The 23722-nt window shown below is 46.7% G+C and overlaps 1 protein-coding gene across 1 annotated transcript in view; it reads left to right on the top strand.

Moving 5' to 3' along the window:
• The window catches only part of STK35 (serine/threonine kinase 35), a 45191-nt gene that overhangs the window by 5759 nt on the left and 15710 nt on the right, over positions 1 to 23722 (top strand). Inside the window, exon 3 of the mRNA XM_059038359.2 lies at positions 8463 to 9212. Coding sequence (XP_058894342.1) covers positions 8463 to 9175 — 713 coding nt within the window. The 3' untranslated portion in view covers positions 9176 to 9212. The remainder of the gene's footprint in view (positions 1 to 8462; positions 9213 to 23722) is intronic.

The raw sequence follows: 23722 nt of genomic DNA, 5'->3' as shown, positions 1-23722 counted from the left end.
TGTCCCAGAAAACAGTAGAGGTTCCCTCTGGGAGCATAGAGGCCTGGGGAAGCAAGGAAGGAGGTAGACCTCTGGAAGCTGAGGGAGAGCCAGTGTCTTAGTGGATGGGTTGTCGGCCTGCAAACTCCTCTCAGCCCATTTAGAGCCCAGGGAAATCTTGGGCTCAGAGCTGGGTGCCCCCCTCCCAGGCCGCTGGAAAGCACCTCTGAATTCTCTACTACAGCTTTGGGGTCTCAGAGTTTAGAGATCCCTGGGTAGAGGCAGGGAGCTGAATGGTAGTCTTCGGCTACCCTGACGTAGATATAAAGGCACCACTTAGGGGCCCTGGAAATGAATGGGGTACAGTAGAACATTGGTATTGACTGGGAGTCGGAAGGTCTTAGTCCCAGTTTCACCCTGTTAATAAAAGCTAAAACTCACTGCTTGCTGTGTGCCAGGAGCTGCTCTAAAGGCTTTATACCTCTTAACTGTTTCGGTCTTCTTGACCACCTTTTGAAGTCAATACTATCATTATCCCTATTTTAAGGGTGAGACAACTTGAGGCACTGAGGTTAGTGACATTGCCCGATGTATAGCAGCTAAGCAGAACCAAGCCAGTCTCCAAGCCCCGGCATTCTGAACTGAGTAAGCTTTCCTTCACAGCTGTGCTGTACTCTTGGGACAGGTGGCTTAAGTTCTGGGCTCTCCTGTTTTTCTTGTTGTTAAATGGGTGTAATCATACTTTACTCAGAAGCTACTGGCTACTATCTATGTTCAATTATGTGTTAACCAGTACTTGTGGCACTGCTGATTTCTGTTGGTGCTTCCCCTATGTCTCAGCTGCCAGGGACCCTCTGCCTCCTTTCTGTTCTGCTCTTGATTGTCTTGGGACAAGCACACAGACTTTCCTTTTCTCTTGCTACTGACAGACTGCTTTCCTTCTGTGCGCATTGGGGGTTTTAGATACCAGCCCCAGGAGATAGAAGCAACCCTTACTTGAGAGCTTTAATTAATTGGCGTTGTATTGGGTAGGGCTTTTTACAGTGTAAGTAAACTCTCAAAGAGAACTTAACTTCCCAATGGAACATCAGTTTATTTTCAGCTCGAACTTGGCTTTTGGTGGTATTTAGCCACGGGCCCTCCTCAGTGACCCACAGATTCTGGATGCTTACCTAGTTGTCTTAATCTAAACATTCTGCATGCCCTATACTAGAATGTTCTCTGATATTTCTCTGTTTTAAGCCTCTCCAGCTAACAATTCTCATCTTGATTCATTTCACCCAGTTACCTACTCAGTGTGTGTGAGGTGCATCGCGGGAGCCCAGAGACATGGTCTCGTTCCACTGTGGTGCCCAGTCTAAGGGAGGAGATGGGCACAGCACAACCGATGATACTTCACTGCAGCCTGTGACAGGTGCTTTAGGGGGGACAGCTGGCAGGAATGTGGACTGAGTTTAGAGGGGGAGGGAAGGATGAGTTGTAAAAGGGTAAATCAGAAGTGAGCCTGGCACGCAGTAAGGCTAGTTATGCGGCAAGGACCATTGCACATGGAGAGAGAAACAACCAGGACTACCCTACTCCCCAGTCTGCCTGGCCAGTGGAATCTGCATTTTTTACAAGAGCCTTGCAATGTTCCAAGTCCTAATAGCTAACCTTAGATTTTCATGGTTCATCCTCTCCACTTTAGGTTGGAGTTTTTGCAACCTCATTTTATACACAAGAAAATCAAGATCCATTAAGTCAAGTAACTCGTCCATTCCCACAACAGTGAAAGGTCAGGCTCTAGGTTTATATCCAAATGTTCTTTGCAATTTTTAACATGATTAATACCCAGTAGTTGTCTGCTCTGGTGTCCAGGCACCTTGCAAGAGGCTTCATATGTCACAATTAAGCCTCCCGACAGCCCATTGAGGTAAGTGTCTCTTCCCAATTTATGGAAAATGAAATATTCATGGGGTCTTTTTTTAGCAGTTTGCCCAGGGTCACATTAGCCATGAAAGTGTGGGAGTGGGTGGTTTTGACCCCAGGCCTGGCTGGCTCCTTCTCCTTTCCCACTGGGCCTGAGAGTTCCTAACTGGCCTCTTGGCCTCTACAGGACACTGTATCTTGCCCTGGCAGCCACCCTGAGCGGGTGTGTTCTGTAGTGCACAAAAACATTTGATTAATGAAGTACTTTGAATTGAACACACCCTGTGGTGTTGACACTGGACCCAGCCTCTTTATAGTGACACAGCTCAAGGTCATTGTGGCTGGGAGAAGGGCTTGGTCTATGTGCTCATTTTGGGAGAATGTGCTGAATGGTCCTCATCTTCAGCATCTTCTCAGGACTGATCTTCTGAACCACTTCTTTAGTTAAAAGTTATATATTAAAATTTTTGTTTAATCAGAAGCAGGGATAGCTATGGTCATAACAAATTCAAATCTCATTTCTGGATTCCTTTATAATATTTTCTTAAACATAACTTTAAAATCTATATCTTATGTCTCACTTCACATTAAACATGTTTATGATGTGTTATGTGATCTTCTCTTTTGGCTTTTTTTTTTTTTTTTTTTTTTTTCCGGTACGCGGGCCTCTCACTGTTGTGGCCTGTCCCGTTGCGGAGCATAGGCTCCGGACCTGCAGGCTCAGCGGCCATGGCTCACAGGCCCAGCCGCTCCGCTGCACGTGGGATCCTCCCGGACTCGGGCACGAACCCGTGACCCCTGCATCGGCAGGCGGACTCTCAACCACTGCGCCACCAGGGAAGCCCTCTTTTGGCTTTTTAAGTAAATTTTTTTGAAGTAAAACATGACCCTTTAAGCATTCAACTAAGGGGCAGTGCCATAATTAACCATTAATTACTCGTGGACAGTTGTTCTGACTCCTTACTTGTACTGTGCTGTGTGGAATACCAGTTCTGTGTGTTTTTAGTGCTTGGTGTGCCCTTTTGTTGCTGGTAGTGGTAGGTTTCTGTTTTTGTTTTGCCTTTTTGGTACTCTTCTCTTAGAATAAATTCCTGGAGTGGGATTTTTATGTCACGTTGAGCATTTTGAAGACTTGTGATAAATATTGCTGAATTGTTTATCTCAGCATGCTTATCAGAATCCTAATTAATCCTCTATGAAAAATGAATCATCGTGTTATGTGGTTGGCCCATCAATACTGGAGACTCAAGGAACATTGAACTCCTTGGGGGTGTCCATAAGAGTATTTAACAATGAACTGTGTCAGAGTGGGAAATGGAACATCCAGGCGTTAACTTCTGCTGCAGGCAGCGAGAGGCCGCAGTAAAGCATCAGGGTTAGGAATCCAGGCTGTGGAGACTCTGGGGTCTGCCTCTGTGAGACTGTAGTGAGACCAAAGGCAAGTTATTTAATCTTTTGAGCCTCAGTTTCCTCACTTGTGAAAGGGTCATGTACATAGATGCAAGTTGGGAGTAAGAAGAGAGGATTGGCTTCTTCCTTCCTTCCATCACATGTGAAGTGATGTTCTGTTGATTCTAAACCTCCAAGACCTTTCTCCCATCCCCTTCCTGCCTCCTCCCTGGCCAGCCCTCACTTCTTTGGCTTTCAGGACCTCCTGATGCATCTCTTGGCCTCTAGTCTGTCTTCCATTTTTAACTCCTCTTGCCTCCAGAGGGAACCTGTTTCGTCGATTCTCAAGACATGTTCTTCCACATGTTAACATCTCTGAAACTAGAACTCAGTCAGAGTTCTAGAGCATAGCAGATGCCAGCCATTATATAGTGGAGGGATAAACAACAAGGTTCTGCTGTACAGCACAGGGAGCTATGTTCACTATCCGGTGGCAAACCATAATGGAAAAGAATATGTACATGTATAACTGAGTCACTTTGCTGTACAGCAGAGATCAGCACAACGTTGTAAATCAGCTATATTTCAGTATAAAAAAAAAGTCGAATTTCTGGAGGATGCTTGGAAATAGGCTTATAAAATTCTGGGTATTTTGTATCCCTTTCCAGGAAGTGCCTGCCTTTCCACAGCTCATACTGACTTATCCTTATGCTGAGCCTCCCGACCTCAAGTTTCTGAATACAGCCCGTTTTGTTGGGAGACTTCAGCCACTACTTATGCCCATGAGTAATGAGATGCGAGGCACCTGCTTGATTTTTTTTTTAACCTTATATTTTTAAAATTTATTTATTTGGCAGTGCCAGGAGTTAGTTGCAGCACTCGGGATCTTGATTGCCGAATGTGGTATCTTTTAGTTACGGCATGTGGGACCTAGTTCCCTGACCAGGGATCGAACCCAGGGATCGCTCCTGCATTGGGAGCACCAAGTCTTAGCCACTGGACCACCAGGGAAGTCCCCTGCTTGGTTTTTTTTTTTTAATTGTTTCCCTGTGAACTGTGGCATAGGATATATTTTGAAATAGAGTTTATTTTGTGGTCTTCTGGCTTCTGGACTTGGGAAAGGTAATAAAATGCCCCTGAAGGTAGGCCTGCCTCTAATCGAAGTGCATTTCTTTGCCCCCTGTAACCTGGAGTTAGCATGTTCTGGTGGAGGGATGTGGCTGTGCAGGATCGCACCTTACCAACCACTCATGGCTGTGATAAATAGTTCCTGGAACCCAGCGGGCTCTCAAAGGTTAATTTGCCACAAATCTTTATCACCTTCAAATAACACTCTCTTTTCTCCAGCTCTGGGCAGCTAAATTTTCAGCCCTTTTTAGTCTTACAGAACTGTCAGATTTATACCAAACAAGGGAATTATAAAACTTAAGTAAATTTTGTTTGTTTCTATCAGTTCAAAAAGCTGAATTTCATGTGAGGATTCTACTAGTGTCTGCATGTGTTTGTTCCAGTTTTACATCCTAAAACTGGGGAAGTAACCACAGGGTGGCTTCAGTGACCCACTGGGGTCGCTGTGAAACAGACCTGAGCTGAAACTCCACTGGTCACCTGACCTCTATTGGCCCCCTACCCTGACTGGACCACGGTGACGTTTTGAGTCTCCAGGAATTTGTGTCATCCCTGGAAGTTTGACCATTTTCCCTTCCCCAGTGCACAGTCACCCTGGTAAATAATGAGACTTGGGCTTTGGCTGGTCAGAAGAGGAAAGTTACCTGGGAAATCAGGCACATGTCGAGCAGGTTAGCTTTCAGGCTGGGTCCTAAGGTACACATTCAGATGCACCTGCACAGATTTGGGGAGAGGGGTCACCTTTTACGTAGAGAGGTCACCTCAAATAAAAGTGGCCTGCTCTGGCTAGAATATGGATTTTAGCTATTACAGCCTGAGAAATGTGATATAATCATCCATTTTCATTTTCTGATCTCAGTTTCATCTTTTGCCTAATGTGTGAGAGCTATATTCTCTGGCTCCCAGCACTGAGAGTATTGAAATCCGTGACTTGCTAGGACTTGGCTGGGGTCCAGTGGGAATGATGATGTAGGAGATGGTAAAGGATGTGATTCCCCCCAAGTACCTTATACTCTGCCAACTGTGACTTAACTCAGGAATATGTGGTGTAAGTGTCATTCTCATTTGATGGATGAGAAGACTGAGTCTGAGAGGTTCAGGGACTTGCCCCAGGTTCTAGCTATCTTCCCATCATACTCGGTCTCGAAACCACCCAGTAAACCGGGGGCAGAATTGGGGTCTCAACCTAGACTCCTGTCTCCTGGTCTTCTATTACTCTTCTGTTACTGTGTGCTCTTCTACTACTTGCTTCTCAACAGAAATGCACCCAGTGCGTTGAGTGCCGCATTCCCTTCCTCCATCTTGCTGTAATGAGAGGTAGCTGAGAGGCCCAGGTAGACAATCTGCCTAAAGGAAAGGGCTGGAATTCTTACATGCCTCTTATGTTTTTTGTGGGCAGTTGGGATTCCTTCATGAAAACACATACTGCAGCTTCTCATGAAATAAGCCCAAGGTTCTTCCCTGTGCAAAGTGCTTTTTGTCTCTGGGACAAGTAGCCACGTCCCCCACTTTCCATTCCGTCATGCTTACTGATGCTTTGTCTGCTTCCTGTCCAGTTCTGTCATCTCTGCAAACAGCCCCCTTCTTTGGCATCTCCTGACCTTAGCTCATTCTCCAAAGCAAGTCCCTCGATCGTGGGTCTCATCTACCCACTGACTGAGGGCACTTTTTTACCTTTTTTTTTCTTTCTTTCCCTGGATTCTCATAACCTGGACTTACATGTAGTCTGTTTTACAGAGTTGTCTTTTTATTTCAATTGCCATAGTTACCAATTTTGCATACAAAATAATCATCATTCCCCACCCTTTATTTCCCCACCAGAAGTTTCACTGTTTTCTGATGTGGCCTTTGCAGAAGGAATTTGATGCCTTTTTAATAGTTTCTTTTCCGGCTCTACCACAGCCAAACATTTCTTGCTCTCCTTTTTATGGGTCTTTACTCGGGAGTCTAGGTTGATTGATCGGGGCTCAGATCGCCACTTCATTTTGCAGTCTTTTTATTTATTTATTTATTTTAAATTTATTTTTGGCTGCGTTGGGTCTTTGTTGCTGCGCACGGGCTTTCTCTAGTTACAGTGAGCGGGGGTTACTCTTCATTGCAGTGCACGGGCTTCTTATGGTGGTAGCTTCTCCTGTTGCGGAGCATGGGCTCTAGGCACGCGAGCTTCAGTAGTTGTGGTGCATGGGCTTAGCTGCTCCATGGCATGTGGGATCTTCCAGGACCAGGGCTTGAACCCGTGTCCCCTGCATTGGCAGGCGGATTTTTAACCACTGTGCCACCAGGGAAGTCCCTGCAGTCATTTTAGATAGAACCTCAGCCTGCTGGAGCAGATGACCTAGAAAGAGGATTATGAGATGGGAAACAACTGATTTAAAAAAAACAAAACAAAACAAAAAAAACCCATCTGCCCTAAACTAGTTCTACCTGTATGACTTTTGATTGTGAGCAGTATAAACAAATTATATAATTACAGGGGAAATGTGGTCTGTCAGATCGTGGTCAAAAACCTAAAGCTTTTGCCTTGTCCGTCTAGTCATCTTCTTGGATCAACGTAGAACTCCCAAACCACTGGCTTTTTGTAGGCTACGTGCCTTGGTAATTTCGGGGCTTAGCAACATCTCATCTGGATCACCCATTCTCTTTGTAATAAAGTAAATAACTAGTGAAAGAAACCCTCTGGCAGAGGCTGTGTGAGCGGTTGTAGCCTTCACTTTTGGTAGAATGGAGACACTGTACGGGGGATCAGAGGACTTTTCCTCAGGGTCTGGCTCAGTCACGAATGATCCATGTGACCACCTGGGGCTGACCCAGCCTCCTCATCAGCAGGATGAGACACCTGCCTCCTTAGGCTCAAGCTTTTTGGGCTCTTGTAGTCACCAAATAACTTCATGCTAAGGGTTCAGTGTACTGTTAATTGCTTTATAAAGTGTATTGGGATTTGTTTGGAGATGCCAGTCAGCAGCTTTCCTGGAGTTTCTGTGGTTCAAAAGGAAAGACTTTCTGAGGAAGGCAGAGCTGGAGTTTCAAGTTTCCACATAACTTGATTACATCTTACATCCACTTCAGTCTTCCTATTTACACCTCTCTGGTCCGTTTGTTCCTGTGCCTCGTTATCCATCCCATCTCAGCCTAGAGTTTCCTTCTGGCTTCTCCCTGCTGATTTACTGCCTGTTTCTTAGGGGTCACTCAAGTCCTGCCCCTTCGGACCTCTTTAGATCTGGTGACTCCTACCCACTCTTCACTGTTCGTAAAACTTGACCTTGGTGCAGATGCACAGCTAATGATGCTTGCTGTTTTAAACATCCGTTATCTCCTTCAAACTGAACTTCATAGAGATGGGCCTGTCACGTACCTAACTTGTGGTGGGCTACCAGAAAACAGTGACTTGGAGTGTGTCTGAAATAAACTTGTAGTGCCATTCTAGACGCATCGACAAGGATCCCTGTACAAGGCAGGAAGGAAGGGAGGGAAGGTCTTTGGCTTAGCATGGAGTAACAGACATTTGACGGTCTTCTCACATATTTTCCCTCGTCTCAGCAGCAGCCCTAGGAGATGTGGGTGGTATAGTGCTGCCTATTTGGAGACAGTATAATGAAACACAGTGGCACTGCAGTCATGGATTTGAGTCTGTTAACTCTAAGTCTCTGTGAGCCTCGGGTTCTTCATTTTATTAGGTGGGGCTATTTCTTCCTACCTCCTAGGGTGGTAGTAAATATTAAATTGAACGTCAAGTGCCAGTGTTGGTACTCTGTGTTACACGTGGCCATTTACAGGTGAAGAAGCAGAAGTGGAAACTGGGAAAGGTGAACTCATTGCCTCCTGGCCAATCATCAGTAAATCAGGGTTCCCTTATCTTGTTATCACTTGACTCACCCTGTATGAGTAGAGGTGGGCCTTGTTGTGCAGAGTCGGTGCCGTGCCAGTTGTGCTGGTCCTCTTGGATTGGAGTGATTGTCATCACTGTCACTCCTACTCTAATATGCTTCATCCCTTTAGTCTACAAGTGGTGTGACTGTGTCCATCTCACTTGGGCTCTTTCTGGTCTTCCCTTGATTTAGGAGAAAGGATCCTGGGTTATGCTGAGGAGCCCTGCTATCTCTGGTTTGTCATGGAGTTCTGTGAAGGTGGAGACCTGAATCAGTATGTCCTGTCCCGGAGGCCGGACCCAGCCACCAACAAGAGCTTCATGCTACAGCTCACGAGCGCCATTGCCTTCCTGCACAAAAACCACATCGTGCACAGGGACCTAAAGCCAGACAACATCCTCATCACAGAGCGGTCTGGCACCCCCATCCTCAAGGTGGCAGACTTTGGACTAAGCAAGGTCTGTGCTGGGCTGGCCCCCCGAGGTAAAGAGGGCAATCAAGACAACAAAAATGTGAATGTGAATAAATACTGGCTGTCCTCAGCCTGCGGCTCAGACTTCTACATGGCCCCTGAAGTCTGGGAGGGACACTACACAGCCAAGGCTGACATCTTTGCCCTGGGCATTATCATCTGGGCAATGATAGAAAGAATCACTTTCATTGACTCTGAGACCAAGAAGGAGCTCCTGGGGACCTATATCAAACAGGGGACTGAGATCGTCCCTGTTGGTGAGGCGCTGCTAGAAAACCCAAAGATGGAGTTGCACATCCCCCAGAAACGCAGGACTTCCATGTCTGAGGGGATCAAGCAGCTCTTGAAAGATATGTTAGCTGCTAACCCACAGGACCGGCCTGATGCCTTTGAACTTGAAACCAGAATGGACCAGGTCACATGTGCTGCTTAAAATTCAGGGCAAAGCATCTTGGGTGTTTTTAAACTAGGTGAGTGTACTTCTTTTTGTTCTGCATGCACACTTCCTGGACTACTGGATTCTTCAGTCTGAGCCCAGGGAGGCGGGGGAGTATGGAGTTGGGGGCAAACGCAGGGTTTAAGAGAACTAAGTGCTGGTTACCAAAGTTTCCTCCCAAGTCTCAATGAGGAGATGTGGGATTATTTGAGTACAAATTAGGAAGTCTAGGGAAGTTTTGAGTAGACATTGCATTTGAGCTGAGTCTCTTTTAAGTTTTTTAGAAACACTTTCTCATCAATTAATAAATGCTTACTGTAGAAAGTGTGCAAAAGAAGTAGGGACATTTTTTTTCAGAATATAAACACTGACCCCAATTTGTACCCTTCCTACTCGCACATCCAATTCTGCATAGTTTAGATCATGCTCTTTTAGGTTTAGTTTCCTGCTCTTCCATTCAGCTCTAACCCAAGCATTTTCCATGTCATACGTTGAAAGCATGGCCTTCAATAATTGACATTCCATTATAGGTGCAGTAATGTAACCATTCTCCCACTTCAGATAGCAGATGTCCCTTTCTCCATTTTAGATACTGTAAACAGTGTGTGAATGAATATTCTTTTAGAGAAATCTTTGCTTATTTAACAGATTGATTGTGGGCTTTCATTTGTCAAGTACCGTGCTAGGCTCTGGGATAACAATGGTAAGCAAAACCAGAAACATGCCCCGTCCTCATGACTTCTGCAGCTTAGTCAAGGAGAGAAACATTAAATCAGTATTTATCATAGTTGCTTTACAGCGAACGTAAGGAAATTGACTTTCAAGGAATAGTGCCCAGAAGCAAGAGTAGGGAGTTGGAAGCAGAGGGGAGCATCCCAGGTAAAAGGCCTAGCCCTCTGCAAGGGACCTGAAGCCAGCGGGAGCCTAGCATATTGGAGAGCCTCCAGCAGTTTGGAATAGTGAAGGATGTAGTAGACAGGTGGTAGTTGGGGAGGACAGTGGCCTACTGGAGCGTGGATAGAGCTGAGGTGGAAAATCCAAAAGTGTGTACCAGGAACAGCACTGGTAGTTCAGTTGGACCAGAGTCTGAGATGTGAGCAAGGGAAATAAGACTAGGAATAAGGTGAAACATGGGACCCTGGAATTTGACCTTGACTTAGTAGGCATTTGGGAGCCATATGCAAACCAGAGCAGAGCAGTGTAGCATTAAGAGCTTCAGCATGTGTAAGCTGATTTGAACCGGAGAATGGGAGACCAGTTAGACGAATTATTTGATTCACGCTAGTAAGGGATGTTGTTGAACCTAAATGTAGTAGCACTGAGGATAGAGGAGTGCTTGGATCTTTGGGGCAGAATTGGCAAAAGGCAACTGACCAATATCGAAGTAGACGGAAGTAATAGATGTTGGGAGATTAGTGTCAGTAGATACACGTGCTGGCTAGCGTATTGGTCAGATTTGATTCATTTTCCTTAAAGGGATTGGAAAAGAAAAGAACATTGAATACCTACCATGAGTGCTAGGTATTTTCACATGTACCATTTTGTTTCACCTTTGCAACACTGCAAGGGTTAAGTCATTAACCCACGATCCTACTAATTTAAGGGCAGGTATATCTTACTCATGTTCCTTCTCCCCCCAGCCCCTTTTTTCTTAGTATCAAGATATGAAGCTGGAAATAAGCTAGACTTAGATTTTTCTGAAGGCTTGAGAGGCGGTGATGGGGGGTGGAAGCTGATCCCAGTGGTCATGAGGAAGGAGCCTGCGCACCTGGGGCACAGAGCCCTCCATTACCTAGGTGGGTTCTTAGTCCCTTCTTCCCCTTCATCACCCTCACATTTCTGGTTGGTATTGATTAATGTGATTTGAGCCTGGTTATGCTTCAGTATTCAGTGAACTTACTTCTCAGATGAGTCACTCCAGGTTTAATTCTTCCATTCCACAAACGTTATCTTCCAGGTGCCAGGCCAGTTTGCCTTACTGCCCAGTGAGTAAGAGAACAGCGTTCTTAAAGCTAGGTTTGGGGTAGTACCATGTTCAAGCCTGAAAACGGTTGGCTAGAGAGTATTTTAATTGTATTTCATGTTGTCACTTTCCATTTCCATCTCATCTTTTCTACTTTAAAAAAACCTCTTAGAATTCAAGTTTGCCCTGGGGTAGAAAGAAGGTTGTCATTGGAAGAGGGATCTGAATTTGGGTTAGGGTTATGGGGTTGTCACAACTAATTGAAATCATGGCTCCCATTTGGACATCCACACTTGGGATTTGTGCTTTGTTGCAGGGCAGAGTTAAAGCTAAATAGCAGTGATTGCTTCAGGTAGGAGAAATAGGTGACCTTGGGATGAGAAAAGATCAGAAACATAGTTATGGCCAAGTGTCCCAGGCTCTGACAACTAATGAGGACAGTGCTTGGTCAGTTGGCACCTATCCTGCCCTGTCCTAGCTGGGCACTTAGAAGTGTGGGCCGGGTCCAGGGCCCTGGTCTTTGTGACCAGGAGCTGAGTCTTGTAGTGCCAAAGGTTCAAATCAGTTTTGGTATAAATGAGTATTTGGCTGGTTAGAGAATCAGAGGCTTGAGCTGGGAGGAACTATTGAGTTTAAACTCCCCTCTCTCCCAATCACGCTTTATAGATGGAGAAGCTAATTCCATATATTCATTCAGCATATTTATTGAGAAACTATTTTCCAGGGACTAACTATTTCAGGCACAGAAGATACATTAGTGAGCAAAACCAACAAAAATTCTTACAGTTGTAGAGCTTACATCTACTGGGGAGACAGACATAACTTACCTGTGGGTTAGTGGAGGGATGTAGACCAGGATAAGGGAGATCAGAATGCAGGGAGGTGAGGGATGGATGTACTTCCAAGTGGAAGAGATCAGGGTTGGTCTTCTTAAGACAGTGACCTTTGAGCAAAGGTTAGAAGGAGTAGAGGGAGTGAACCATGAGGATTTCTGGAGGAAGAACATCCCAGACAGAGGCACTAACCATTATAACAGCGTGAAGGCTAGATAGAGTGAGCAGGGAGGAGAGTATAGGAAAAGAAGCTAGAGAGGTAATTAGGAGTCAACTAGAATAGCCCTTGTAGGCCACTGTGAGGATTTTGGCTTTTAATCTTCTGGTCATTGGTGTGTTTTCAGCTGTGTGATGTCTGATCTTTTGAAAGGATCACTGTACCTGCTGTGCTAAAAGTAAACTGAAGGGAGCAAGTGAGGGGATGAGATGGGAGGCTACTATGCTAGCCCAGGTGAGAGATAATGGTGGCTTTGAACAGTGGAACAGGGGAGGTAATCGTTGGATTTTGGGTGAATTTTGAAGTCAACCAGCAAGGTTTCATGCTAGATTGAACATAAGATGTTCAATCTTATGAGAAAGGAATTAAGGATGACTACAAGTTCTTGGCCTTGGAAGCCATTGGAAGGATGGAGAGGATCAAGTGAGACATGGGGAAGAACAGATTTGGCTGGAGAAAGTTAGGTCTTGGTCATCTGAAAGTTTGGAATGTTTGGAATGTTTAGAATCCAAGTACAGTTGAGGGACTTTTCCCTGGTGGTCCAGTGGTTAGGACTTCGCACTTCCACTGCAGGGTGCATTGGTTCCATCCGTGGTCAGGGAACTAAGATCCCACATACCCATACGGCTCGGCAGAAAAAGAAAAAAAAATCACTGGTGACCAAGTACAGAGGTCGAGTAGGCTATTGTATGAGTCTAGAATTCAGAGGAGAGAATGGTCTAGAGGTACAAATTTGGAGATGACCAAGATTATAAAGTGGGCATAGAGAAGATTTCAAAGCAAAACAGAGCTTGGAGAGAAGGAAAGGAAGCCAGATGTTTAGGAGACCTGGGCATGGTGTCCTGGAAGCCAGGTGGAGAAAAGACCTCAGGAGGAGGAACGAATCAGCCGTGGCGTGTTCTGTATGTAGGCTGAGTGAGATGAGATGAGACTGGCCACTGACCATTGGGTTTAGCAATTAGGAAGTCATTAGTGTTCGTGAGCAATTTTGGTGGCTCATAATGAGGAGAACCCTAACTAGAGTGGGTTTCAGAGAGAATGAAGGGGAGGAATTGGAGACCGTGAGAGAGTAGGCTAATGATTCTCAAAGCTTTTGGTCTGAAGGCTCCATTGCATTCCTGAAATTGAGGATTCCAGAGTTTTTGTTTTGGGTTATATCTATGGGTATTGGTATTAGAAAGTAAAACTGAGAAATGTTTTAAACGTTTCTTTCAAATGAATAGTAATTCAGTTACATATTAACATACATAATTCATGAAAAATAACTTTTCAAAAACATATTTAGTGAGTAGAGTGGCATTGTTTTGTATTTTTGCAAATCTTAACGTCTGCCTTGATAGTCAGCTGGATTCTTATTTGCTTTTGCTTTGTAACCTGGTGCTATGTCACTCATCAGGTAACTTCTGGAAAACTTCACAGTATACTTGTGAGAGAATGAAAGTGGAAAAGGCAAATAACTATGAAAAGTTTTGGCTTCGTGTACTCCCGAGCTACAAACCACTTTTTTTTTTTTTTTTTTTTTTTTTTTTTTTTGGTGGTACGTGGACCTCTTACTGTTGTGACCTCTCCCGTTGCGGAGCACAGGCTCCGGACGCGCAGGCTCAGCGGCCGTGGCTCACGGGCCCAGCCACTCCGTGGCACGTGGGATCTTCCCAGACCGGGGCACAAACCCGTGTCCTCTGCATCGGCAGGCGGATTCTCAACCACTGCGCTACCAGGGAAACCCTACAAACCACATTTTGATGCTTCTTCCTGAGGAATTTTACTATGAAGGGGAGCTGAGAGTAGGGAGAGACCTAGAAAGAAGGGACTTATTCAAGGTCCCAAATGAAGGAGCAGAACATGTGTCCTGATTCCTGCCCAGCTTTCCTACGAAACTTTTTGTCGTGGGTCAAACTCTAGCTGCATAAAGGAAACCCAGTCGTTCCCAGTAGCAGCGTGATGAAGGAATGGTGAAGGAACGCCCCAGCAATCTAAGATTGTAGGTATCAGAGTAAAGTTTAAATTGGCGCTAAATGGTTTCAGTTTTTTGCAACCATGAATGGAATTGCACTTTGGGTTGGAAACATGGGATTCCTCTGAAAGGAGTGTTGCCTTGTGGACTGTCCAGAATCTAGTCCCACTTCTGTGCTTTACTGGCTCTGTGACCTCAGGCAAGTTATTTTACCTCTCTGGGTTTCATCATCCATAAAGTGGATCAGATCATACTTATCTGATTGAGGTAGTTGGGGGAGTTGCAAGAGGCTGTGAAAGTGCCCCGTAGAAACTGTCTAAGTGAGATGCTGGACGGCACAGTCTTAGATGCACGCTTGGGCTTGAGGTGGAAGCGTTGTCTTCTGTTCTCTGAAGGTGGTGGTCTTTAGTTGCCTTGTTTCTGAGGATTGCCAAATAGCTTTCTTTGAGACAAAGCTGTAGTCAGGGCAACTCTATCCAATTGCTTGTTCCAGAAAAATGTATCTGTTTTTAAAGGTTACTCAGTGAGGGGTCCTATCTCTCTCTTACTTGTCACTTTTTGAAGATGTTTAACAATCCCTAATGGTTCCTACCAGCCAGCCAAAAGCCTTACCCAAAGCAGGAAGCCAGCCAGACTGATGTTCCAGGTACCACTGCCCACATGTTACTGGGGAGGTTGTTGTGGGATAAGGGACTCTGCATTCATGGCCAAGTATGCTGTCTAATACACAAACCTCAGTTACCTAGGGCCTTTTGAAGCCAGGGCCTTGAATGATGTTTATCTGGAGTGGGCAGCTCAGGTCTGCTGAAGGAAATCAGATGTTGTTGTGACCTAAGGGGTCATAGAAAATGTTCTTTGTACCATATGCGATCTTGGTAGCTGCCCAACATCAGGAAGAAATCGGGCCTAATTTCTTGTTGAAGTAATAAATGATATATTATTCCCTGGCCTAGGGTCCAAAGATGTGGCTCTGGGCTAACACGCTGGATATCCAGTTGGCCCCTTGACCTGGACTTCAGATTTTGTTTCTGTTTTATGAGATCGGAGGTTTTTTAACATGAGGATTCCTAAACCCCTAATCGAGCCCCTTTGCTGGAGATTCAGAAGCTTTTTCAGCTCATCTCACAGGCAGCAAGCAGCACATATGCTTACACTGAAGCTGTAGAAGCCAATTCAGATCATTTGCTTCCTTTTGGCTGGAATTATACGCAAATTGTGTCACATTATAGGTATCGAGTTCATCAGAAGTAAGACTAAAAACTTAAAAATGGGGGGGAAATTGTTTAATTAATGTGGTTTGTTTTAAACAATGAAGTCTTCAAAACAGAGTCCAGCATAGGGGGGCGGGTGGTGGTAAATTTTAAAAAGATTTTAAGTGTGAAATTGGGAACCCAAGACTAGATAGGTCTCCAGGCCCCATCTCTGAGTGTGACTTCCTGACCTAGCCATCAGAACTAACCCAGGAACACATAAGACAGGCCTTCCTCTCACAGCACTGCCCTCCCTGTGGGAAGAGGCAGGATGAGACCATGGGTGAGACCTAGCTTCTGGGAATGTAAGACCCCCACTTGGAGCCTCACCTCCTGAGTCTAGAAGCCTAAGGCTTTGATGGAGGGCAACAGTGCCAGAGATGATAATTAATGGACATCCCTGGGCTGGGTGCTTTATGACCATTATTTCATTTACTTCTTTTCAAGTATCTTCCTGAAGCTCTCAGCTAGTAAGGGTCAAAGCCTAGATTTGAACCCAGGTCTGAGTCCATGGCTATAACCAATATGGTGTATTGCCCCATGGAATTGCCTGTAAACCTCAAATGTTTTCAAAATTCAACAAGCAGTTGAGCCTCACGTAGATTGCACGGCACTAGGTGGGGCCGGAAATGCATTCTGAGTTGAGTAACATGGACCCGAGGAGCCTAGCACTTAGTCGGTTTCCAGTTGAGGTTGTTTCTTCTACTCTGAGAAGGTTCAGAGTGGTGTGCTGGTAAAACACCTAGGTAGCCCAAAGGACAGCGATGGAGGAAGGCTTCCCGGAAAGGGTTTGACTGCTGAAGAGACCCAAGTCAGAAGTTTGATCTCACAGCCCAGAGGCTCATCCCTCTTAGTGTCTGGTGGAGCCTTGAACTGCCCAAAGGGAGGATGAGAGAAGTAGAAGAGGGAAGTGTCAGCCTCACCCTGAAGTGGATGATTAGGTCCTTGGAAAGAATGGAAGTTTTAGTTAGATTCTGGGGTGGGGGGAGGTTGGTATTTAGCCAGTGACTATTAATTCTTAGATCCAAGCAGAACTAGAACTGCTGAGCATCTTTTGAGTCCCTGTCTATAAATGGAGGCCCCAGCCTTGCTTTTACCCTGTCTGACTAGACTTCACTGGGCTGTGTGAGAGCAGAGGGTTGTGGGTTTGCTGCTCTTTTCCCCGGGAATGTAAAGCTCGGCGTTCCCTGAAGATCCGGCAGTTCTAGGAACCACTGGCATGTGGTGTGCAGGCCATCCCTTGGTTCTCGGTCTGTCTACTGGTGTTTCTTGGGAGATCCCCCAGGTGGGGAAGGCTGGTATTTGTAAGGCCAGGAGGCTCCCTGGGCGCCAGCTTTTACCCCCGCTGTTGCCCTCTCTGTCACTCCTGCTGTCTCAACACAAGGAAACTGAGCTGTCTGTTATGTAATGGGGCTGGTTGCCCACAAGGATAATCTGTCCCTTGAAGCTCTGCAGGACATCACAGCATTCGTGAGGGGACAGGCCTGCCCCAGGGCTGTTGTTGCTCATTCTCCTCCTCCCTGGCATCCTTGGCTCCTGTCAGCCTAGGCAGCATCCCTTTGGGCAAATCAGAATAGCGCCTGTAATCCTCCAGCTGTGAGCAAAGCTGCCTGATGGTTGGGGTCTTTCCAACTCCCATTTCCTCTTATGCTAGGGACACAGGTACTCCTCCCAACAATAACAGCTCTGGTTCTAAAAACCTGTTTTGAGGGGCCCTCTGACTTGTGCAGGGCAGAAGCCCTGCCCTTTTATCTCCAGCCCTGAATTAAGTACTTTTACATAGAGTATCTTATTATCACATCATCTGCGTAAGTGTTCTGTTATCTGCCATCATTCTGCAGATGAGGAAGCTGAGAATCATTTTGGCACAGTTTTCAGAGGCAGGATTTGAAACCGGATACCTGACTGGAAATTCCACTATTCTGTCCTGCCTCCTACAGCTTCTTTGATAGCAGCTTTTGATGGGTTTATAGGTGGGTTCCCTCTCCTATTAGCTCCACACGAGAGGCCCCCAGGTATTAGTGTCGGTGCTGCCCGTGGGCCTCTTTCGGAGTCTGACAGTCTCGGCACAGCACACCACAGCAGGGCCACCTTCTGCCCCTTCAGGTGAGATCACCTGTGTGTTGATTCCTCTTGTGTCACACTGATAACAGCCTCAAACATGGGCAGGCGAGGCAAGGCTGGGATGGTGAGGCACCCACATAACCAAGGGCCGGGCGACAGTGGCAGAAGCCACACAAGCAGGCAGAGGTTAAAATTCCCAGAAGGTTGGAAAGCGGGAGACCCAAAGTGCATCCCCCTTGGGGGCAGCAGGAAAGCGCTGGCACTGGGGGGTTGCTGACAGGACAGTCTATGCACCAGGACAAGAAAGGGCTCTGGTGTGACCCAAAGTCACCCTGTTGTCTCTTCCCCGGGACCTGGCAGAAGCCCGTTCTAAGTGAGCTTAGCCTGGACACTTAAGGTTGATGAGGATCCAAAGCAAAATGGCAGGGTTGCTGGGTTTCTCCCTGACCCATCTTCCAGCTCATTTATTGAATCTTGACCAAAGCCGAGGGCTTTCTTGATTCATCCCTGTTATTGATGTGGCTGCCTGCAGCCCTGTGTTGAAAGATTCTGAGGCCAAGTCAGATTTGGTGAGCAGGAGCCCTCATATGACAGGCGCTTGCTCAGCGGTGGTCTTGATGGTGTAGACCCCAGTGCTGTCCTCTAGGAGCTCACAGGTTAGCTGTGGACCTAAGAGAACATTTAGTTGTAGAAATACAGGAAGAAATACAGGAAGCCTGGAGAGAGTGGAGGGAAAGCTTCCTGGAGAAGGTGGTGCCTTGGGCTGGTTCTTGAAGGTAGGTTTAGGGGCACCTTGTAGGCCAGGTGGTAAGTGAGGAGGTCACATCTCAGGGTTCGTGTGAAACTCGCCCTGGCACACTGACGCTTTGTTGGGTACAGGACTCAGCTGGTAAGGGGAGAGGGGACTGTCGTTGTAGTGAAATCCCCCGTCGGAGGGGCACTCAAGATGCGGACCTGCAGAGAATGCCCAGGGTTCCGTCTGGATAAACTAGGGCAGCGACATAGAAGCCCCCAGCTGCTCTTTTCATTTCCACTAGTGAGTCTTCTGTGACTTTACAAAATCAAAGGAAATGGAGACCTCCTCCAGCATTTCTAGGATTCAGAGGCATGCAGGCCTTAAAACTGCCAGCGAAGTTTAAAATAAATCAATACCGTAAAATACTGCAATGAATTTCCCAACTTTAAAGGAATTACGCTTTCAGTTACAGGTGCCAGGGGAAAGCTGTAACTGAGCCTGCATCATACACAGGTCAGAATTCTGTATTTTGTTTCTTTGTAAAAGGAAGTGATGTCTAGGGACTCAGGAGGAATGGATTACAGCCACCCAGGCACACCTTAGGGCATAATGAAGAAGATGAAAATGCTTCTATTTTCCCAGGCTGCATAAAGGAGCCAGATGTAGGGCCTGGGCAGGTAATCTTATGAATGGTAGGTAACCTTGGCTTTTTGTAATTCCGAGGCCTGGCACTGGAGCAGTAGTGGAAGGCAGGTGGGCTGTGGTACATCACGTTGGATTTTGGTATTGACCCTCTGTTCCAGTGGGAAAGACACAGATGATGTGAGCCAATTGACTCATTCCGTGTTTACTTCCATCCTTTTGCAAAAAGGTAGTCCTTAAATATCATGTACAGCACCCTTTTGTTTTTTTCCTTTCTGCTTTTTTCGTACATGTCTAAGGCATGTCCTCCCAGAGAGTTGCAGTCTAGGGCAAAGCTAAGGCATGGACTGAAAGAAGGGTAGTGCTGTCAGATCTTGGCAGAATACATGGGCCTTTCCAGCACAGCTCAGCCTTGTACCAGACATGAAGGAGAGCTGGAAGTGACAACTAAAGACTCATTTGTTATTAGTAACCAGATTGCAGGCTTGGATGTGATGAATGTTTGGAAGGAACCCTTGGTTTGCATGGGACGGCAGAAATGAGAGTGAATATACCACACCCGAGACCAGAGAACAGGGTGACTCTCAACCTTCCAAAAAAAATTGCTTGGGAGTTTAGGCCAGTTGCCTAAACTGAAATCCAGATGTCACCACTGAGGTGATCCAGAGATCCTTCTCCCTCCCCCACCCTGAGCATCTCAGGGCATAGGCACCAACCAGCTGTAGCATGGAGAGCCTTCGGGAGCACGTCACTCCAGCCCAGTGTTTTGGAACTGTCTTATAGCAGGGGGACACCTGTCCCCAGAAGTCCAGTTTCCCACCTACTCTTAGAATTTCGTTGAGATGGTCATACGATAGTGATGACATAGGCAGACCCAGATGTGCATCTTCAGAATCCACAGACTCGTGTTACACACCCTGGGTAAAGTTTAGAAGGGTTGCTTCCATTTTATCAGTGGAAGGAACTGAGGGTGTCAGGAGTAAGCAGTTTTCTACTTAGTAGATCCAGAGTCTATCCTGTGACCTTGAAGATATCAACATGCTATTGCCGCATTCCTCCCTACCAGCTCGCACCCCCCCAGCACACACACAGTGTCCACAACAAACTTCAGCACTGTTGGTTCTCAAAGTATGGTCCCCAGACTGGCAGCATCTCCAGGAAACGTCTTAAAAGTATGTATTTCTGACGCCACCTCAGACATATAGAGCTGGGAGCTGGGGGCGAGTGTTTCAACAGGAGCCTCCAGGTGATGCTGACGTCACGCTCGGGTTTGAAAACTGCCCTGGCAGGAGAGGGTAAAGGCACCATCTGCCTAGCATCCTACAATTCTACCCTTAGAAAGCTTGCATCGAGGCCTGAGAACTAGGAGGGCCTGCCAGGTTCTAATTCAGGCTCTGTCTTCCGTACTTACGTAGCATGGGGCTTTGGACAGGTCACACACTGTAGGTCGTGGTTTCCTCATCCAGAAAACCAGAGTATAAAAGGTGGTCCTCTTTCCCCTCCTCCCTCAGCCCCGGCACGTTCAGAGTTCCACAGTGGGTGTGGTTCTAGGACGGGGACTCCTCTAATTCTTGCTTAGTTTCTGCCTTGTGTATTTGTCTTGAGGATGAGGTGAGGCCCTGTGGCCATCTGCTCCTGGGGGGAGGAGGAGGAGGAAAACAATTGAACTTCTCCTCGGGCTTCCCAGGCCCTGGGGAAGTGGGCTTCTAAGCCATAACAGTGAACATGTAGAGGTGCCCTCCGGAGAGTCGTTCAGGGACATAACAGATCCCTGTGAGGCCGCTGTGATAGGACAGGAGGTCACTGTTAGAGGAAGGGGAAGTTGAGGGGCAGCAGGCATAGGAAAGGGGGAAGCAATGAGGTTGGAGTCAGGCTTAGGTCTCTGAGTGGAGTCTTAGACGTGGCTTTGAACCAGACTAGGAAACTTCATTTATTCTTTCCAGGCATGTATTAAGTACCTGCTGTGTGCCTGGTGTGGGCCGTGGAGGTAAATATTGCTCCCCGCCTCAGTCCATCTAAACCTTAGGCATCTCTCTGAGTCTTGGAGTCCTCATTTATAAAGTGGGGTTGCCAGCACTTACCCATAGGCTTTTTGTGAGGAATAAATGAAAAATTCATGTAAAACTAGCCTAGGGGTGCTGGGTATGCAGTAGGTACTCCACAGCCGTTGAGTCCTGCCGTTCTTTCATGCCAGTTGTTGGCCACGCTGGTAACAGAGCTAGAAGTTGTATCACAGAATGTGTGCAGGTTATTGGCTCCCCCTCGCCTTCCCCCCCCAAAACAACACTGAACAGAAAGCACCTTCATGGGCACGGAGTGACCTCCATAGACCCAGGGTTGCCTTCACAGCCTTTATTGGATGGCTGAGTCTTGCTGTGTTTTGTTCTAAGGCCCTTTGTAATCAGCTTCTCATTAGTTGACTGATGTATCTGGCTCTTCTGAGTCTGTATTTGCATATTCATTCTGCTGTAATTATGTCTCAAGGACGTAGCATTTTGTTTTTGTATTTACTTTTGCTTTTGAGAGCTGAAAACCTGTGCTGTCACATGGGCCGGCTGGTGGTTCTGCCAAACAGCAGCTTTCCAGCACTGGCATCTCCCTGGTTTTTTTTTTTTTTTTTTTTGATAGTTACGTAACATCAGAACCATGATTGCTGGCTATAAAATTGATTTTGAGAGCCACTTTAATTTGTAAATTGGGAAATACTTTTTATTTGGGGTTAAGGAAAGGAGTACAGGGGAAGGAGGTAGAGGGAGAAGGTCTCTGGTCTGTTGCCTTCAGGTTTCTAAGTGCAAATACCAGGAGCAGAGGGGTGGCCCTTCCCTTAAAGTCAGTCCTTCAGCTGTCCTGTCATGCCTTGGTTTGAATTCTATATAGGCCTTGGGGTGGAGGATGGCCCCACCTACCTTCCACCAGATCTCCTTTCAGGAACCCAGGAGAGTCCTTTTTTGCACTTGTTTAGCAAATGCTTAAGGAGAGCTTTTGCAGCTTGCTGGGGGTCTTGTATGCACTTGTTTCTGTATAGGGTCAAGCCTGCTACAGTCTGGAGCCTTTATCATCTGTAAGGCATGGTGGGGAGGTGCCAGGGAGCACTTTCTCATACCTAAACTTACTGAGCACAGGCTGTTTGCCAGATTCATACTCTTCCCATTTACTGTCTCGTTAAATCCTCACGTGTGTCCTAGGTACGGTGTCCGCCCTGCTCCCACTCCAGAGAGTGATTTGCCCCACTGGCCACGTGGCTAGCACGTGCCAGCTCCAGGCTAAAGCTCGGGTGTCCATGCTCTTTTCCACCGAGCTTCCAAAGATGTTGCAGCACGGTACTGTCTTAGTGCTCCCAGGAGCTTGAGGACTGAGTACTGGCTTTTTGTTGAAGAAGTAACAGCAACCTTTAGGATGTGTGACTTAAGATGGCTCTTGAAGAAAGGAGAGCAGACAAGGGTCTTCTAAGCAGGAGACACAATGTGAGCAAAAGCAGAACACAGAATTTGTGGAAAGAGCAGATCTTTGGTTCACGCAGAGGCTCAAGTTGGAGAGTGAAGTAGCGCCAAGTTGCCAAGAGCCTTGAATGTCGGCCTAAGAAAGGTGAACTTCATCCTACAGAAAAGGATGAAGGTGGCGGCGTACAAGGCTGGAGTTTTGGCAGATGAGTCGGTCACAGTGAGGGGAGAGCTGTTAGCCCCCTAGGGGAGGGAGATAAGATGCTGTACCTGATGGTGCAAGACTGCACTGGCACCTGCCCGAGCACAGGAGGGGAGAAAGGGCCACCACTGACCAGGGTGATTGCAGGCCCTGTGCTTCCATTTTTGCTTTTGAATCTGATATGCGGATTAACCTAGGTTTGAATCACCTCTCTGCCTCTTTTCAGCAGGGTGCCTTGGGCAAGTCACCTAACTTTTCTGGGCCCCCATTTCCTAATCCATTAAATGATGCTCCTTTAACAGTGATGCTCACTGTTTGCTGTTGTGAGGACAAAATGCACAAGAAACAAAGTACCCAGTGCAACTTCTAACACACGGCAGGAGTTCAGTAAAATGGTGGCTGCCTCTGTGTAGCTCCCTTGTCCTGTTTTTGCCAGATCTCATAGACTAATCATTCGTTTCTGCTTCACTTCTCACTAACAATTTGCAGTGCCCTTCTTTTCCCTAAGAGAGCGCCAAACCCCTTAGCAAGTGCCCCCAGTGAGTTCCCCTCAGCACACTGGGCTTTGGACTGCTTGCTGTAACCAGAGTCCCTATCGTCTCCTTTGGCCCCGTCCACTCTGGGCATGACCTTGTTTGCACCACGCCGTTCACAACCACAAATTGTCCCGTCCCCATATAGAGGAGCCACCTCTCCCCTTTAGCTCTGACAACTTCTTAGACATCTTCCTCCTGGCTAAGGGCCCAAGAGGGGAGGAGATCTCTCCCAGCAGCCCAGCCTCCCCCTGAGCCCTTTCTCTGCTAATCACAGCAGCCACAGCTGAACCCCAGTCTCTTTGGGGGCCAGTTGAGGCTGTTGGCAGCCTTCATTTCATCCCCACACTTAATAAGTTGAGGAAGGGAATTAGGGTATCCCCGCAGCTGACTGCCAATTACCAGAGCTGTTTCTGGAGACAAAAAGTTTCCCCTTAGTTTGTCTTGAGTGAGTTCCACCCATACCTGTTTACCAATTGAGTTGGTTAAGGGAAACACCAACCCCCAAGCCCTGACAGCCTGGTGACTTCCCAAGGCCAAAAAGACCGGGTTTAATTGGATCTGCATCCTCAGATGTAGATGGTGACTCAGCGTGCAGATCCCCAGAGACCTCCAAACCTCAGAATCTTAGGTCTTGCCCAGTGACTCTTCTTTTTTTGCATTTGGCAAACTTAAATACTAGCATTTTGGGCAGCACACTTCAGGGAATC

This window comes from Kogia breviceps, chromosome 14, assembly GCF_026419965.1.
Source record: "Kogia breviceps isolate mKogBre1 chromosome 14, mKogBre1 haplotype 1, whole genome shotgun sequence".
In the NCBI taxonomy this organism is placed as follows: domain Eukaryota; kingdom Metazoa; phylum Chordata; class Mammalia; order Artiodactyla; family Physeteridae; genus Kogia; species Kogia breviceps.
This window is presented reverse-complemented; position numbering and strand designations above follow the sequence as displayed.